At 32.8% G+C, this 19,908-nt stretch overlaps 1 protein-coding gene across 7 annotated transcripts in view; it reads left to right on the forward strand.

Moving 5' to 3' along the window:
• The window catches only part of Rhp (GTP-Rho-binding protein rhophilin), a 65,764-nt gene that overhangs the window by 32,599 nt on the left and 13,257 nt on the right, over nucleotides 1-19,908 (forward strand). For all 7 annotated transcript variants that reach the window (XM_085194779.1, XM_085194778.1, XM_085194780.1 and 4 more), the window contains one exon: nucleotides 18,104-18,220. In XM_085194779.1, the coding sequence (XP_085050905.1) occupies nucleotides 18,104-18,220 (117 nt within the window). The remainder of the gene's footprint in view (nucleotides 1-18,103; nucleotides 18,221-19,908) is intronic.

Consider the following 19,908-nt stretch of genomic DNA (forward strand, 5'->3'; position numbering starts at 1 on the left):
CATTCGACGCGAAATGTCTCCGGAATTCGACAGAAGTCGGGGATCGCAGTGCCTTAACATTAGGTTCCCTCTGCGTCCTCGGCTATATGTGGGATACAGTGTGAAGCTGAAAAAAAATGTTTCCCTAAATAGATAAAAACCACAAAACTGTAATATTACAATATTAATTTTGGATTATAATATAAAAAAAGTCTTTTTTTAATTGTACAACGTAATATTCATGACTTAAATATCTACCGGTAGAAATTAAACTAAATTATTATATTTTTTTATCTACAAGCAGAAAACTAATGCACAAACGTACGGTCAAACTTTTTACACATTGATATATCTATATCTAAATTGCTTAGAATAAATCCCGCGTACTCGTTCCTAATAGAGGCAAGATTGTGGAAGGCCTCGTTTCCTGTTTATATAAATAAATACTGTCGTTGAACTTTAGCTGCAAACTGTGGAGTCGTTGATGATCTGATTTTTCTTTGTATTTCACTGTAGAGGACGCTGGTTCAAGTCTCGATCTAAAAAATCTTTTTTATGTCTATGTTGTATCTTCAAAATTGATCTAATTAATATACAAATAATTAATATTGATAATGAGAAGAAGAAAGACATTGTGCGCCGTTGACTTCTGCTACTCAACACGCAATGTCTTCAAAATTCAGAGGATAATAGGATACGTGTGGGAAAAGTGTGTTAACACTTCCGGATTACAGGTTCCCTTTGCGTACCCTGCCATATACGGAATACATCGTGAAGCTAAAAAAAAAACAAAAAAAAATTATTACCAATCCTCTCCACAGATTCACAGAGCAATGCACTCTATTGCATAATGTGTGAGCGGCATCGATTTATAGCGAGGTTCCTGCCCAGGCCTGGACCAGACCAGTTTAGTTAATTTGCTGACTTACAGACATTCTACATTGCTAATGACATCTCGATAAGACAGCAATAAATATAAGAGTAATGGTGAATGTACTGTAGATACTGTAAGTACACGTTGGTTATGGGTTCAAATCGGCCTTGATCAAATGTTGATATTTGAAGTATTTTTTTTACTTTACTAAATGCTTCATAATGTAGAAAAAAAGGCAAAGAGAGCCAAATTTTTCTGTGTTGTTTTTAGTAAATTTGAGACGTTCCGTATGGGGACGTCAAAATCTTGTCAAAATTGGAAAATGAAAATAATTCATCTCCCAATTGGAAAGCGAATCCACAACCACCGTGTTTACATTGAGATGCTGTCTTCTGTTATTTTACTGTTTAGGTTAAACTACATAAGAGTTAAGTTCCACTTTTCAATAAACAAACAGGATTCTGATGTGGAATTTCAATCTGCCATCTTATTATCCAGTTCATACTGTTAAATCAATTATAAACACAAAAGGCAACAAAAACTACAATTGCTATCTCATTACAAGAGTAATTTCATATTTATTACTCGCGAGAAGCACCCAAAGCTAAACTGGTCCGGCTAAGTGTTAACCCACATCCGAGTACCGTTGGTACGGACGGACAGATTTTATTATTACTGTTATCGTGTGAAATCGACTGTTGATATAGAGAAATATTTCGTTTGAATTAGTTTTGTTATTTATCTTCTTTTTTTTATTTAAACTTGGCACTGCTTTCGTTTGTCGAGTTACGCATTTATTATCTACTAGTAGACCCGGACGCGGCTACGCCTGCTTGAACTATAGGAATATTTATTAAATATTATATAATATATTTATTTGTATAAGGATGAATATCAAAATATCAGTTCATTTTGGGTGACGTTTTCTTAAAACAACAAACAAACTTTGCAAACCGTTGCTTAGCAACGACGGTTGTTATTAACATGGCAGAATAAATTGGATGTCAAATTAGAAAGTGTTTTAATTTATTACTATATATTTGTAATGTAATATTATATAGCCTATAGCACTTCTGAAGAATGCAGCTTTCATACAAAACAAAAACAAAGTAAATCGGACCAGTAGATCCAGAGATCTTAGCGTTCAAACAAACAAACAAACAAACAAACTCTTCCGCTTTATTATATTAGTATAGATTGAACACAGTGGTCGATGTTGCAAATGTGGCTTTTCATACCTTTAAAAAATAAAGATATAAAAAAAATATTTTTGTTTGAATGTTTGAGAAATCACCAAATTATTGTACGCAGGACAGATCCACATAGAATTGAGAAACATTATAAAAGCAGTTTAAAGCTTTTTTCAATATAGAAGAATAAGCAGAGGCATCTAGTCTTAAGATAGTCTTTTTTCCACTTTACGACCAGTTTACGAGCCATTGCGTTAAGTGGCGAAGTTAAATTTCGCACTTTGTTTACTAGAAATAAAAATAATTTAAATATAATAATTTTCCCGAGTGGGGATCAAACCCACAACCCAATGGGCCACTTACGAACAAATTTCTGGAAATTTCTGTTTATTTACGATCTTGTAAAGAATTATTGTTAATAATTATTATTTACACAAACGTAAAACACTGAATTAGCATTTATTAAACAGAGTTTTTACCATAATTGTGCAACCCGTCTTACTTCGATACGCCCAAAAAGGTCAGTACCTTCTGTTCAGCCTTCATCGTTTCCGCTATCAATTAAAAGACTTTCATAACACAAACAAAGTAAATTAAATGCACAACGTTTAAACTTTTCAAACACCATTAATTATATATAATTTGGTATTACTAACTAGTCTGATGATGGAATCAGGGAATTATATTCGATTAGTCTTTTTTGGCGATGAGTTCCGCTAGTCAACACATAATGTCTCGAAAATTTGGCGGGAATAGAGAAAAGTGTCCTAACACTAAATTTCATCTACGTACTAAAAAACAATTAAGTGGTGCAAGCGAAATTACAGCCTTAAACAAATAATTATGGCACTACTAAATAATACAGCCTCAAATGATGCAGATAATTGCTTCTAATTTCACAATCTTAGCTTTCGTCATATTTTGTGTACCGGAAATCGTGTACATGTTATAAAATCTAAAAACTAGATCGAAAATTCAGGTTTTTTGTTGCGTTAGTTTTGGTGGGAAACTAAAAATTCACCGCCAAGTTATTTATTATGTATTCTAAAATATTGAGTGTTATATAATTTTTTTGAAGTAATATCTACAGAAAATTAGAGACAATCACAAATTTTTCTCTCTGTATTCAGAAGATATGAAGAGATTTTTTTTTAATTCTATCAAAATCGAACAAGCTAAATGGTACCAAATTATCATTATATTTGCTTGTTTACCGTGTATTCCATATAAAGCAGAGTACACAAAGAGAACCTAGTGAGAACCTAGAGTGGCCGCACTTTGTCCTGTTACCAGATCACTGCTTTCTCACGAAAATATAAACAGTTAATTCCTCCGAGCAGTAATCGAACCCACAACCGTGGGATCGAAAAACTAAAAATATTGGAATCTACAAAGACTCAGAGTTTCGCATTAAATACTTCCTTCACATAAACATTACTGCAACAGATAACATATTACACCTAGTAAAGATAACAAATAAATATATATAATTATTTAGAACTAAAAAGATACACGTTTAGACAAATTAAAAAAAAAATAAACGTTTGTGATCTTACCATCAGTGTCAAGCCGTAGAGAGGTCTCATTTCTCTGACGACCGAAATGCTAACTAGAGCGCGACGTGATAAAAAACCCTATGGCTTTTTTTTTCGTTTATTTAATTTTATTCACAAAATACATTGTATAAACAACCTTTAAAAAACTTATTGTTTTCATGAAAATAACCTTATTGTCTATGCATCATTTATTTTGTATATTTATTTCATCCGCTATAATTGTGCGTTCAATTAATGCGAATAATTAAATATTATTAAGTTAAAGAAACTATTATAAACTGCGCTCGTTTTGCGCCTAAATACAAATACGAGTACAATAGGAACATATAGTGTACAAAACAAAATATTTTCGTTTAAAACTGTATTTATTATACTCAAACAAGTATTTTCATTTTATTCACCGTCGTTAAAGCAAGGAATTCCTTTACCCAACGCTATGTCTCGAAAATTGAGCAGTCTATGGAGTAACGGAGTATTTCAACACTAGGTTCCCTCTGCCAAACGTGGTATATGCGGCATGGACAGCGTGAAGTTAGTTATCTATTACTATTTGATCAAAATCAATTATAAATGTTAAAAAACAAGAGAACAAGTTTCTCCTTTATCTGCGCGAGTGTGACGCAAACATTGCATAAGCATATATATACTCGTATAGTGTTAATTGAAATTTAACGGTAAATAAAATACGATTGTTTAAGATAATTCTTTTTAATAGTACTCTATGGTTCGGCGGTTGCTTTGATTCTTGGTGTCCAAGATTCACATATCATTTGATTTTAAAGTTGCACAAGATAAATTATTTTTTAATAAAATGATTAGGATTCTATGTGTGATTAAAGACATTTAAATTTAAAAAAAAACTAATAATTAAGGAATTGATTACATGATAAACTATATTTCTAACATGACTTCATATATATGTATGTATAGGTATTTATGTACTTTAATATCAAAAATATAATGTATTTTTTTTCATTATTTTTTTTGTAAAAAAAACATTAAACAAAGGAATTTTTATATTGTGCATAATTATTTTGAAACTATTTCTTATGTATTTCTAATATAGTGCTACTACTACTACCGCTACTCAATACACAATGTCTCAAAAAATTGGGCAGAATGTAGGAAACGTAGAGTTTTAACTCTTAACACTTGTTGCTGTCTGTCTGAGATATGTGGGTTACAGCATGCAGCTAAAAAAAATGTAATTACTGTGTATAAGTAATGTTATATTTATTTTAGAAAATATATAGAAAAACACCTCTACATTATATACAAAACGCTATAATTCTTTTTTCATGTCCCTAAATAGTTAAATTGAATCGTTTTCACAGCATAACATTCACAAAATACATATAATGGAAACAACAACCTTAAATATTTGTGACAGAGAAAGTGCATTTAAATATGCTTCGGAGATGGCTTCAAAGGTCAAAAGCTTATTTAGTACCTACCGTTATACACCTATATGATGAGAATATAATATAGTGTTTTATTGGTATCATTAAAATACGTTGTGAAAATAGTCTTTAATTTTCATTTCCCCACTACGTTAAAGGAAGAGCGGCAGCGGCGTTGAGTACCGCCACTCAATACGCAATCTCAAAAATTCGGGAAATGAGTGTCCTAACAGCCGAAAAGTTGGTTTGGTTAAACTCGCTAATCTCAGAAACTACTGGTTTAAATTGAAAAAATATTGTCGTGTTGGTAAATCTATTTCTCAGGGAAGCGTAGGTATAATCGTACCTATATCCCCTTAATTTTTCTACAAAATAACCTCATAACCTCAGATACTTAGAATATATTATTAATCTTATTCAAGTTAGTTATTTCCATTAGACCACGCGGGCGAAGCCGCAGGTGTAAACTAGTACTGTCATAAGAATGTTTCAAAACATGTTTAACACTTTAAATTTAACGAGAATCAAATGTCGATATTTCATTTCATAACAACCATTACGCTTGTAACGAGATATTGCGATTATCGAAATCTCTATAAGAGAAAGTGATGATTTTAAAATATATGTATAGGTATTTTGTATTGTATTTTTTATATTTTGTATTTGTTTTTATTTTACTTTGAAATAATTGATGGTTTTAATTATGATGTCATGGAAATACATTTTCACAAGGTTAGAGTGTTACAACGTGTTATATTAAAAATATCTACGCACTAGCGACACAAACGCGGCTTCGCCCGCTTAAACTTAACTAAGTATTATATTATAGCAAAATGAAATTATATACATTCCTTACATAAATTATGCTTATGCGGTATTCTTGATGTATACGCTATATTACTGTAAAGATTCATCTAAATCCGTTCAGTAATTTTCGCGTGAAATGTGAACAAACTTCCATTCTCAAAAACTTTCGCATTTATAATATTAGAAGAATTTCTGGCACTAGCAGAATAAAAAATATAAAATATTGATTTGAACTTGTACCTACAATATTTACATAAATCCACTGAACCATAATGATGTCAATTAAAATACTATAGGTACTTATGTGTACCTACATATAAATTTGAAGACGAATTCAATTACGCACTAACACGCAACAGTTAACGGTTATGCAAGGAACAATAAAATTGTACTGACATTGGGTTTGGAAACTTTCGTCTATTTATTAATCCGCTTAACATATTATATTTTTATCAAATTAAATTTAATATTAACATTTAAAATATATAGCATAATTCGTTATCTATCTTTTATACTATATATTAACGCTTTTATCTCAGGAACTGCTGGTTTGATTTGAATAGTTTTTGTTTCTCCTAGTCCATTTATCGAGGTGTGTTGATCTATTTGAGGTAACGTTCTGTACCTGCGGTCAGATTTACTTCGGACATTTAAGGTGCGTCATGTGCACCAAAGAACTCTTTATTATTATTAATTGAACGGAGAGTAAAGTGTTTTAGACTCTTACCGACTACCCTCATAATTCCATATTTTAACAGCTTTGCCAATCTGCATGATTTTTTAAATTTTTATATTTTATTACTCAATCTATTGCTGAAAAAGCGTAACCGAAGAAACTTAACGTAATATATGCACCTATTTTGGAACCAGGACACGGCGCCAGTCATCTATATCAATTATATGAAATGATTTTATAATACTTTAAAATGTTAATTACTAATTACATATTTAAACTTATAATTTTTTTAAACACAAATATAAAAAACTACATGATTTGAATATTTAGCGGCCTTTCGTGACGCAATGTGCTAACGTCTGACTGTAAAAAAGCGACGGTTATGGGTTCGATTCCACTCGAGGGATTGATAATATTTAATGCATTTTTCATTTGCCCGACCTGTTAGATGTAGGGGCTCAGCCACTGAAAAGGACATAAGAATATGTTAACACTAGATTTCCTCTGTCCACCTTGCAATTACTAGATTGGAGGTACAGCATGAAACTAAAAAAAAAAATTAAAATAAATAATAAACTTAATAATTAACTTTTTAAATTAAATAATAAACTTAAATAATAAACAAAATTCCAAAAAAAATGTATATCACCTTGCGATTTTAAAAGTTGGCAAATAGCAAATTTAACCAGGTTAAAAATTATTTAAATTGCATTTCAAATTGGTACGAATAAATTAACAAGTTGAAACGCAATTTTTATTACATCAGTTACATACTCGTAGTATGCATATTTATTAAAGCAGTGCAACGTTGTCCTTGGTATGCAGATACGAATTCAGGTTGCTTAATTTTCATATAATTATATATGGATGTTCCAATATGACGAGAATGATTGTGAAAAAACATTAGTAAACTGTGATAACGATTTCTTCCATATTGTATATGTATATACAGCATGAGAATAAAAAATCAAAGGATCAATTTTTTTTAGCTCCAAGCTTTATCCCTAGATAAAGGACGGAGCGCCAACGCCATGGTCTCTGCATACCTCTTTCGCCTCGTCCATTGTCATCAACATCTTCATATATGTTCTCCGGAGTTAGTAACGCTCTTTACGTCTCCTTTCTTTAGTATAATCGATATTGTGTCCTCAAAAGTCAACCAAGGTGTCCCCCCTGCCTCTCTTACCACTCTTTCTTCAGAAAACTTTTTCGTCATTTTCTCAGTACTCATTCTCTCTGGGTAGCTTACCGCTTCGTTTAAAATATCTAGAAATATTTCTTCATATTCATTTACTATATACTAACCACTAAACCACTTGAGTGAAGATGTAAATATATTGCATTTAAATGCACTTTCTTAGTGCTCAAAATAGACGTATTCAACATGTTGGTACTCGTATAAGGTATTAGACACGACGACTTTCTTGGACGTGATGCGCCACCTTTCACGATACTCCTTATTTAGTTGACCGGTTGAGAATAATTATTATGGGATTTGATTATTATTTACTTAATGAGTTTTATTTTTTGTTCTCGTAAAAGCTAGTTTTTTTATTATATATTAATTACTAAGGTCAGCCGTGGCATTAGAAGCACGAGCGTGTAAGCGCGACAGGTTGTAAGTTCGATTACAACTCGAGGAAACGAAATATTTTTCATTTCTTCGCTGTCGTATCGACATCTGTCATGTCGACGAGGTCGTATCGTAAGTTCGGTAATGAGTTCACCCACTCAACACGGAATGGCTCTATAATTCGGCAGAGTGGGGAACGGTAGTGGTAATTGTGGCGGTAGTCTCAATGGGAAAAACTCTGTGCGACGTAAAAAATAAAATAAAACGTGAAGCTAAAAAATAACCACAAAAAAAAAATTTTTATGACTTCTGTTTTATATTTATTATGTTTAATTTACTATTCATTTGCGTTAACTCTATATATTTTTTATTTTAAATTACATAACAATCAACAAAACAACTAAGAAAAAAAAACGTAACAACTAAGAAAAAAAGCCACCGTCGAAAGTAGATTAATTAAACGACAAGCGGGTAACGGGTTCAAGTTTCGTTACATATTTAATTAGATAGTTCGTACCACGATAAGCCTATAATTGTAGGTAATTGCGTTTCGAGGGGAAAGTAGTGGGTATGTAGAGACATGGCCATCCGCGCTTTCTAATTCACCATGTTGCTTGCAGCTAAGGGCATTTTTTTAATTGGGCTGCTTATCTTAAGAGATGGAAAATCTTTTTTTTTATTATGAAAGTGAAGTTTAATGCACATCACTATTAATGATTATTGATATATTTGTATTGTTTTTTGTCTTTACTCGAATGGTTTCTTATTTTTTTATTATTTCACTATGGATACCGCAAGCTCATAGCCTGCCATAGTAGGGTAGAGCACGTAGAAAGAACCTAGAGTTACGAGTTTACGACAGTGTTCCCACTTTCCGTCCAATTTTCAGAGACATAATATGTATGTTTCAACGCCGCGCTTTCCCCGAGTAAAAATCAAACCCATAATCGTCGCGTTCACAGATAACGATGCCTTCAGAATTTGAAATTAATATTAATAATTAATACACTTAGATATATTTCAATAATTTGCAGAAATACTGCATGCATAATCAACAATATAATGCAACGGATCCATAACGGTTAAGTTTCAACATTTTCCATCACGTCGAATCCATTATATTAGTGTAATAAAATAACAAACTATCCATGTCGGAAATGTCTTCCTCAAGGTTGGCAATATTGAAGATTAGCAAAAAAAAAAAAACAATAGAATTGCTCAAACATTTTATAAGATTTTGATCATGATCGTTCGTGCTATATTGCTAAGTAGTGTTTGTCGTTGGAATCATCTGTTTTTCTTACGTAAGAGGCAACTCCACGATTTTGCCGCATAACAGTGTAGCCAGAGAGAAAATTGTTTACCAATTTTGGAAATTTGCGTGGAAATTTGCGGAAATTCGCGAGTGAAGATCGAAGCCGCAACCTTCGTGTTATACAGTTGTGCTACTATGCCACGAAGGCCTTATTTCTTCGTTAAACTTATTTAAACATAGCAATTTTTTTTCTTTCTTTACTAATATAAAACAAAACAGATATCTTGTTTCCTTGTTGTAATCTAAATTTGCTAAAAACAAAAGATTCTGTAACATACAGTCTACGCCACAACAATAGGGTTTGTGAATTACTTCGCACCTATTCTTTAAGAACCGACGAGCACGTCCACATTGGGCAATTCTTTTAGGAAACCATCAAACAAATACAATTCCAATTTGTATTTATTTGTAATTAATATGTTTTTGAGGCCAGTCGTCACGCAGGGGTACAACTGTGTGATTCTAAACGCGACTGGTAGTAGGTTCGATCCCCACATGAGGAAATAAAATATTTATTTGATTCATTTATTCTTCACTTTGATGTCGAGGCAATGCACGGCGTTGAATTAAACACCGCGTTATGCATCGTTACCAGAGCGACGAAATGAAAGTATTAATTAACCTCTAGTAGGAATCGAACCCACAACCTGTCGCGTTTACAATCATAAGCTTATGCCTCTGCTCTACGACTGGCCTCAATATAATAATGATTTTTCCATAATATATACGTATAATAATTATAAGCATACAAGCAAAATTAATTCGCACATATAATCTCATAAGAATCGTATTCTATAATAAGTGACCGCTACACGAGTATCCGGTTACCGTTACATTGCCCCAGCAGGTTCGATACCCGGTCACAATTAGCTGGACGTAATAATACGATTATAACAGCGTTCCGTTGCGAGTTATGTAAGTTTTATTGGTGTGATTTATAGCTATAGTGGCGGAGTGCGCATTCGTACGGATGAACGGAATAGTTGTGGATTCTAATACTGCTAGAAAAATATATGGAATAATATTTGAGTAGGACGATCTATTTAGACTTATTAACGCGTGCCAGAATTGTGAGGAAAGTAGGGAACGGAAGTATCTTGATGGGAACAGAGTGCTTCACGCTGTATTCCGCACACAGCAGGGTAGACAGAGGGAATCTAGTGTTAAGACACTCCGTTCCCCACTTTCTGTCGAATTCTGGGGGTATTGCGTGTTGAGTGGCAGAACTCATCGCCCCACTTTTGCCTCAACACCAGAGCGAAGAAATAGAAATATAAATTTAAATAAATATTTCATCTCCTCGAGTGGGGATAGAACCAACAACCAGTCGATTTTGTAGCACTCACCCACTCTGCATGAAAAACGTGTATACTTGAAGTATAGGGAGCCTTTTACCTATATCGAATGGACTTGAACCTGTAACCATTATATAGCTAATTAGCTAAAGTCAAGATGATGTACGATTCTTACTGGAATGGAAGTGGGTATGAGTCTTAATGAGCCAAAACGACGCGGCGTCATATTACTGAGGCATGTAAATATTTAATATGCGTTGGTTGTGTATACTTAGTAGTCTCAATGTAAATATATTGAAACCGCGATAAGAATTACTAATAGACATCCCATTATGTAATTGAAATATTTATTCTTCACATAAATTATTAAAGGCATATTAGAAAATGTCTTATTGTCTATCCTACAGGAAGGGCAACAGTTATTCTATTTTTGAATTTACTATTTTTTTTTAATTTATTACTTTCATGCGTATTTTGCAGCTTGTAGGCTGTAAAGAGAACTTAAGCTGTAAGAGAAGTGTGACTGATTATTACGATTTTCTTTTTTCACTTACTACGAAGCTAACAAGGAAGGCAGAGGAAACCTAGTGTTAAGACACTCCGTTCCTAACACACCCCTCTATGTTCGAGACCTTACCTGTTGAGTGACGAAATTCAACCGGCGCTGTCTTGTTACCAGGCCGAGGAAATGAAAAAAAATCATTCCCCCGACTGAGAAAAAGGCATTTTACATTTTACTACTACACTATAATCAATTAAAAAAATACATATAAATATCGAGCAAAATCTGTAAGGCTGTACAAACTACAGTCACAGCCTCAAACAAAATTTTGACAATTTAAAAGAATACAAAATAATGAAAGTGTTATGTGTTACATAACATTACGTGACATGTGCATGGATAGCTCCAATACTAGTTAGCATGCCGAAGAAAGAGCCTTTCTAAGTGAAATTCTCTTTCGAACTATTAAAATGTAATCGACGTTTATGTCTCTATAATGAATAAGTTATAGTGAGAACAAATGATTTGATATTAATTTTAATTAGTTTATAATGAAATAGTTCATTATAATACACTATGACTAATAATAAAAGTAAATAAGCTTATTTCTGATACATACAATTACAAAAAATATTATCCTATATCTTATAAAACAAAGTCGCTTTTTGTGTCTGTCTGAACTTTCTAACTCTTCTTCTTCTAAACTACCCAACGGATTTGTATGCGGTTTTCACCATTAGGTCGAGTATTTCTCAGGGAAGGTTTATATATAGTTTATTATTTGTACATTCTTATGTAAATTAACATAAATACGATAAATGTGTATAAAGTCCTACCCGCTGAGACACTTTGGCGCATGCGCTGCTTTAATGGTAAATAATACATGAAAAAAATGTACTGGAGTATTGTTCCTCTTAATAAGATCTACAAAAAAGTCCGCGAGAGCATATTCATATTTTTTAAGAATAACGTGTAGTGATCATATTTCTGTCTAAAAATAGTAATTTCAATATATTTTTTATTGTGAGGGATATTTTTCCATAATGGTATTAATCCTTATCCTTTAAAATACTTTATTAAACTTCTACGTTAAACGAAGATAAAATTTGCTTTTTAAACTATTTCGAAATTGCGAATAGTTTTAGAGAAAAACGCATTTAATTATTGACACATCACGCCGTTCACACATCAACTGTATCGAGTCAAGTTTTACTTATTCCTTACTCTCAGCATATAAATAAGTATATTAGTTACGTTGGCCATTTAATGTAGATCAAAATTGTCTTTTCTGTTTTTCATTTTAATAAGTACTTTAGAAGTTGTTACAATATCAAAAAATCCTTGCTGTGAAACGCGCCTCGCGACGTTATGCTTATACAAGCGAGTCCGCCGCGCCCGCCTGCCTTACACGTATCGGTGGTTCAGTGGTAGAATGTCCGCCTGCCACGCGGGCAGCCCGGGTTCAATTCCCGGCCGATGCATTCTATTTAATTTTCATCACAGGCAGCCACGTAGTGCTTGCTTTTCATCAGGGACAGAATACCCTCTTTAGCATTAACCACAAGCTCGAAAAAAAAAAACCCGCCTGCCTCTATAGCAACGAAGATTTAGATGCGTTTGCACGTATTGGATAATTCGAGTTGAATGTATTATTTAATGTCATTTAACTATCTAAAAATAGTAATTTAAATATATTTTAATAAGTACTTGAAAAGATTAGTAGCACAGATTTAAAATTACGGTACCTACTAAAAAATCCTTGCTGTGTAAAACAATTGGAAAATCCTTATTGAAACTACGAAAATGCGGGTTGCATTAGGGTTTAATTAATTTTCACATTATCTTAAGTGCTTTGCAAACATACATTATATGAACAATCCAGTAGTAAAAGCGGGCGAAGCCGCAATAGGGTCGCTAGTTATATATATAACAAATTATTATATATATAATATGGTACAATTTTAAAGTAATTAAAAATAAATTAATTTTCGGTATATTAATAATGGAATTAGGTTACCTCTCTCTTAAAATTGAATAATTGTTATTGTTGAGTTATTTATTAATATTATAGGTTTTGTAAATTAATATCTTAGCATCTTTAATATGATGATAAGGCGATTCTCACACTTTTCCTTTTTTTCATTTTATATAATTAAAAGCACAGCACCAATTATAAAGAAATACATATTAAACTCATACCTATATCATTAATATTCTTACATTCCTTCATACTTTAAGTAAATACTCATTTTTTGCAACAAATAAATTACAAATTGGCTCGCAATCAAAAGATTAAACCGCCATCTTGATCGTAATCTGTCATGGCGTCAGCTGTCAACGGAACTTTTTTTTTATCCACAGTTGCGCAACATTCAGCCACCATTCAACCTCATTTATGCGTTTATAGTAATCTCAGAACTGGTTAATTGAGGCAATTTTCGCTGTTAAATATTTTTCTCGGGTCATTTTGTGTTTAAAGCGGTGCTGCTTTGCGTAATAAAATGCTTCTTGTAAAATATATTGCTTAATTTAAAACGTTTATGGTTTAAATTATAGACGTATACGAGACTTAGGACAGAACTAATTTATGTGGTTTTCAAAGAGTATTATTTGTCTCTTATAGTTAGTTCATTTATGACTTGAAGTATTTTTGTTTGTTTTTTATTATCCACGCACAAACGGTGTATAAAATAATGATTAACTGTGGTTATTTTATGAGATGTCAATAGTAATGCATAAGGCGTACAGTTACGGTTATTTTATTAAGAATAACTTTAATGAAACAAATTTATGATGATGATATTTGAAAGTATCAGGCGTATCATAACTGAATCTTTAGCTCAAGAGCTATAATAAACTAGGAGACTGTCGTCGAGCAGTAGCACAAGCATGTGACGTTAAGCGCGACGATTATGGGTTTTATTCCCATTGGGGAGAATTAATTATTTTAATGTTTTCATGTCTTCGTTCTAATAAAGAGGCAACGGTTGTGCTCTGCCAATCAAATTATAACGTCCCTGTCATATGCATGATACAGTGTGAATCTAAAGTAAAAAAAATATTTACGTAGTCTTGTTTCAGGCCATTTTCCTACCAAAACAGTATAGTATGGCGCTTTAGTATCACTAACTGATACCATAAACAAAGCTCGCATCGGAAACATGCCTCTCACGTTCCAAAGACAATAGAACTTGATCACAACGCAATTCGATCTGTATCATTTCTTCAAAGTACATTTTATGCGTTGGACTTCCCTTTCAGTGAAGTAAAATATTATCGATGTTATTTATTTCTAGACCAATATTTTTCTTAAAAACATTTTTATCATCGCTATGAATTTTGATTTGCTGGCTAACTCGCTAAGAATAAAATGTAAAGCTAAAAATATTATATTTTTTCAATAACATTGAAGGCGTCGGCCGTGGTGGCGCAGCGGCACAAGGGCACACTAACGCGACGGTTGTGAGTTCGATCCCCACTCGCGGACGTAAAATATTTATTTACGTTTATATTTCCATTTCGTCGCTCTGGTGTCGAGGCAAAGCGCGACGTTGAGTTCTGCTACTCAACACGCAATGCTTATCTTAACACTAAGTTCCCTCTGCTTACCCTGCTGTGTGCGGGATACAGCGAGAAGCTGATATTAAATCAATGCTGTTTTATTGATAGTTTTATAAGTTTACAGTCACACCTCTTGTGTGCAAGTAACAAGCGTAATTTAAATTTAAAATATTGGAAACTCTTTAGCAATCGGAACCTAATAATTGATGCATGATGTTTAATTATTCTATTTGAGTAATGTGAAAAACATCGACATTCGACACGCTCCATTAAATCAATATTACCGATTTGTGTTATTTGTATAAATAAACACATTTTCAATTTATATTGTAAATTTATACATATTTCTTTAAGTAGGTATTTTATTCTTATTTATTTCTTTCAGTCTCCCTGGTGTCGAGGCACAATCCGTCGTTAAGTTCCACCACTCGACCCACAATGCCTCCAGAATTTAGCGGAGAGTAGGAAAGAATACCTTAACGCTAGGCTCCCATATTTCGTCTGCCTACCCTGCCACGTGCGGGTTAGCGTGAAACTAAAAAAAATTGTCTAGCCCGATCGGAGCAATAACTATATTTTTAAAAATGAATCCGTAAAGGAATCACACCCACAACCATAGTTTTTCCCAACTTTATTAAAAGATAAATTCATAGAATAAATATAAAACATAAACCATAATAAATTATAAGCAAGATTACTATAATAATAGTTATTTTAAATTATCATTTTACAATTCGTAATAAAAACACTCCTTATAGCAATTTTTATTCCGAACGTATAGAGCTTTAAATTACTGGATGATTCAGCGGCTATTTGTTGAGAGAAGTCGTAAATACGATTTTCGTATTATAAAATTAAGTAATGTTTACCGCACATATCAGGATAGGCAGAGGGAACCTGGGAACCTAGTGCTTTAGTTCTCTTTTTATAATGTTTATATCGGATTTCCAGTAATTTCGTCTGTATTATGTCTGTCAGTCAATAATGGAGATATTATATAAATGTTTAATGTGAATTAAGCAGTAAATTATTCCAATGAATATAAAAAGGTAAAATGAAAGGGAAAACCAGAAATTTGAGTTATTCATGTCTCACTATTTACTCATTTGCTTAACATATTAACAGCGTCTGCACGTCCCATCAAATCTCCATACCTTTTCGGTGCATTTTGATGGTACAATCATATTTTATTGCAAGCTTATTTGTATTCAAGAGAAGTATTTATTATACGTGATTTGTGTTTATAGTAACGAATGTATAGATTCTTCTGTCACAATGTTTTTTTTTCTATTTTTTGATGCGAATATAGCCATTTATATGTAATTGGTATAAATTATAGATCGATTGTTAAATAATAGTCCTTTATGCCACGCTGAGTTCTTTTGAGGCTTCTTTTGTATTATAGTATTTTCATTTAAGGTAACTTCGCGGGATACAAAGTTCCCCATGTACCGCCTATATTCCTAGACATTACGTGTTGAATGGCGGAAGTTAACGCCGCACTTTGTTGTTTGCGCCTTATGACCAGAGTAAGGAAATGACAACAGTTTATTTGTCCGACAACAGTTTATTTGTTATCCGAGTGAGATCGCACTGACAACCGTCGGGTTTACAGTCAGGCTCTATGCCACTGCGGCAAGGTGGCTATCATTTAAAAAATATACTTAATAGATAATTTTGATAAAGTAGCTACCAATTCCTATGCTCATAATATACGCGTTCGGTTATCGAACATTATTATATATTTTAGCTTTAATTTTTTCCCCGCATACCAGGATAGATAGATAGGGGTCCCTTTTAGGCTACCCCATTCTTGCTTCTCCTCTCCCCGGCCTCGTCTCTCCTCGTCTTGCCTTGCCTTATAATAGCGAAAAAATAAGAAAAATCTTTACCGCAACTGGGATCGAACCTACAACTACGGACTACGACGGCCTCAATGTCATTAATGTAATTTATTACGAAATAATTAATAAGCGTTTAAGCAATTTCAATTACGTAGGTGATACTTTGCTAGCAACATTTCGTGTATCGAATATATTTGTGTTACTGTGTGTTCATATTGAATATTTCTTAAGTGAATATAATTTTTATTCAAAGCTTGTAACTTTATATTATAAATTTTATTTATTTTATTTAATGAATGTTATTGATTCTAGGTTCAAATCCACATTAAAGAATTACATATATATTTACGAGTATGTATGTACGATTCTTTGTTTTGGTAGAACCAAAATGAAGTATGTGAAGTTCCACAATGACACTTATTTCTAAATAAGTAAAAAGTGGCCAGTGAGCATTGCAAAATATAGCCTTGAAATTTTTTAATAGTAAAAATTTCTAGCTTAAAAAATTTACACTTTAAAGTCGATTAAATAATAATATCGATATAACATATAAAATAATGAATTAGGTAATAAGTAACAAAATAACTAAACTTACTTAATAAAAGTCTACATATAAACCAACAGTTGATTTTCAGTAGGTACCTTATAAAAATTGTCTGAATAACATAATTATTTAAAAATATTATAAAACAAACCCACAAATATAATATAAATAAACACCACAGATAATATTTCTATAAAACTAATATCTGATAATAAATAAAATCGATTCACGAGTAAGTGTTAAAATCGTTACATTAATGCCTAGTGAAAGCGGATCCACTTGAACGCATCATTGCAACGTGCAAGGTATGCACCTCACTTACGACAGATTCCGATGGACGGTGGCGGTACCCTGTGTGGATTTGGTTATTTTCAGCTTCACGCTGTTTCCCGCGTTAGCAGGATAGACAAAGAGGAGCTAGTGTTAAGACAAAGTACCGCCAAATTTTCGAGACATATTATTATTATATTTTCGCACGTAGCAGGGTAGGCTGAGGGAACCTGGGAAGGTAGTGTTAAGAAACTTCTGTTTCTTATTCTTCCCACTTTGCCTCGTTACCAGAAAGAGAAAAAGAAAATATGAAATTCATATATATTATACAATTAAAAATGTACCTATATATATTTCTTGGAGAGGGAATCGAACTTCCCTATTTTTATTAGATTTAAATAAAAGTAGAGTAAACTTTAATTTCTTATTTACTTACTTCTTATTTAGTCTCTTAAAGAACCTATTACTATTACATAATTATTATATTACATAATTACTATGTACCTAATGTTTATAACCTCTTCTGAATAATGTATTTAAAAACAATTATATGTAATATTTTATTTTACTAAATAACTTAGTGTTGAGACACTGCGTTCTCCATTCTCGGTCCATTCAAAAGATAAAACATGCTGTGAGGGGGGAACCCAACGCCGCGATCGAGAATATTCACTAAATTATAATATATAAATTATAATATGTTTTTCTTTTCTCCAGGGTTCAGATCCCCGCGTGGCCACCTGCCGCGGTCGGTTACAGACGCGCCGGTGTCAGCTCAACCAAGAAATCAATAAGGAACTGCGGTTACGCGCTGGTGCGGAGAACCTCTTTAAAGTAAGTATAGATTACTGTTTGTCTATTAGTAGATATATGTATATGAAGTTTTAAAATTTTGCATAGACTTCATGAAAAGGTAAGTAATGGGAACCTACTGTTGAAAAACTGCCATTCCCACTTCCTGCCCAATTTTAGAAATATTAACTATGAATTAATGCAGACTCAACGTCGCGCTTGGTCTTGTTGCCTTAGCGAAGAAATGAAAATAAATCATTCCGTCTTTTGGGAACCCAATGGTTCAAAAGCGCAATTGGTAACCATTGCGTTTTCGCTTTGACAAGAAGTCAAAACACTATGTCTTAATAATTGGGTAGTGCTTCTGAGCCTTCCCGGATATCACGGAATAGCGAATGAAGCTACAGTAAGAAACATAGTGTTAAAACATCGGGAACCTAGTGTTAAGACACTCGGTTAAACGCCTCCTTGTTAGCGGAGCGAGGGAATAAAAGTAATTCCTTCTGCCGAGTAGAAATCGAAGTTACAACCATCGTTTACGGTCGGACGCCGTGCCGCAGCGTCAAAACGACGGCTTCAATAGTTATTTAACATAAAACATTGTAATATAGTATTTAAATCACTTATCCTTTGATATTGCAACAGTGTAAACAGTTTAGACCACAACGCGGAAGGCAATGCGCTTACAACGAGCATTGCATAAACATTTACTTCTTATGCAAGTTGGTGACAGCAAATATGAGTGGAGAATGTAAAGCAATTTTCTTTATATACTTCATATCAGATCTGTTATAGTCGATATTTTTTTTATAGGAAAGCTTGTTCATTAACCGACTTTCGAGAAAGGCTATAATGTTTATATGTGCGTAGGTGATATTGTATGAACAATTTAGGCTTTCTAGTAGGTGTGCTTAATTTTGTACGAAATTAAAAATGTTTGTATATTTATCTAGAAAATTTTTAGCAAACTGATATCCAGATAATTAATTTTATTCTAAATCGAAATCATCAATGTTGATTTAGAGAACAGTCGCAGTAGTTTTTAAGATATTTAAAATAATAATATCAATACATTTTTGAAGAGGACATATGAATATAATAAGTAATTTTCAAGTATTTGTAATCAGTTTACCTTTTTAAATTAGTGGTTTCATATGTTAATCAAATCAATTAATAAATTGTAGACGGAAGCTGTTTAATTGTAGAGAAATTTTAGAAAATAAGAATTTTTAAGCTTTTATAAATTTGATTTAAAAGATGATCTGTTCAATTGCTTGCCGGGGCTTGTCAGTCGAAGCTTTCAAGTTGGTAGCTTTATAGCATAGCATTCAACGATACAAAAGTGAGTGCGTCTTCTTGCATTAAATCAAGAAATCAACTTCACGCTGTAGGTATCCTGCACACAGCAGCATAGGCAGAGGGGATCTAGTGTTAAGAGACTCCATTCTCCACTTTCCGCCGAAATTTTTACGCCAACGTCGGGCGTTTTTATCTTGGTGCCAGAGCGAAAATGAAAATATCAATAAATAACAATTCAATCCCTCGAACGGGGATCGAACCCACAAGCATCACGTTACAGTCACATCCTGCCCCTGATCCACGACGACCTCGTTGCGTTAAATATATTTTAAATTAAAATTATAAGTTGTTAAGCCTTCCAATAGTCCAGAAGTAGGTTGACTGTAAGTGCGGCTAATGACATACGACTAACAAGTGACAGGCACAAGAAA

Source organism: Heliconius melpomene, chromosome 12 (genome assembly GCF_056956725.1).
Source record: "Heliconius melpomene rosina isolate 202511_hmr_F chromosome 12, ASM5695672v1, whole genome shotgun sequence".
Classification (NCBI taxonomy): domain Eukaryota; kingdom Metazoa; phylum Arthropoda; class Insecta; order Lepidoptera; family Nymphalidae; genus Heliconius; species Heliconius melpomene.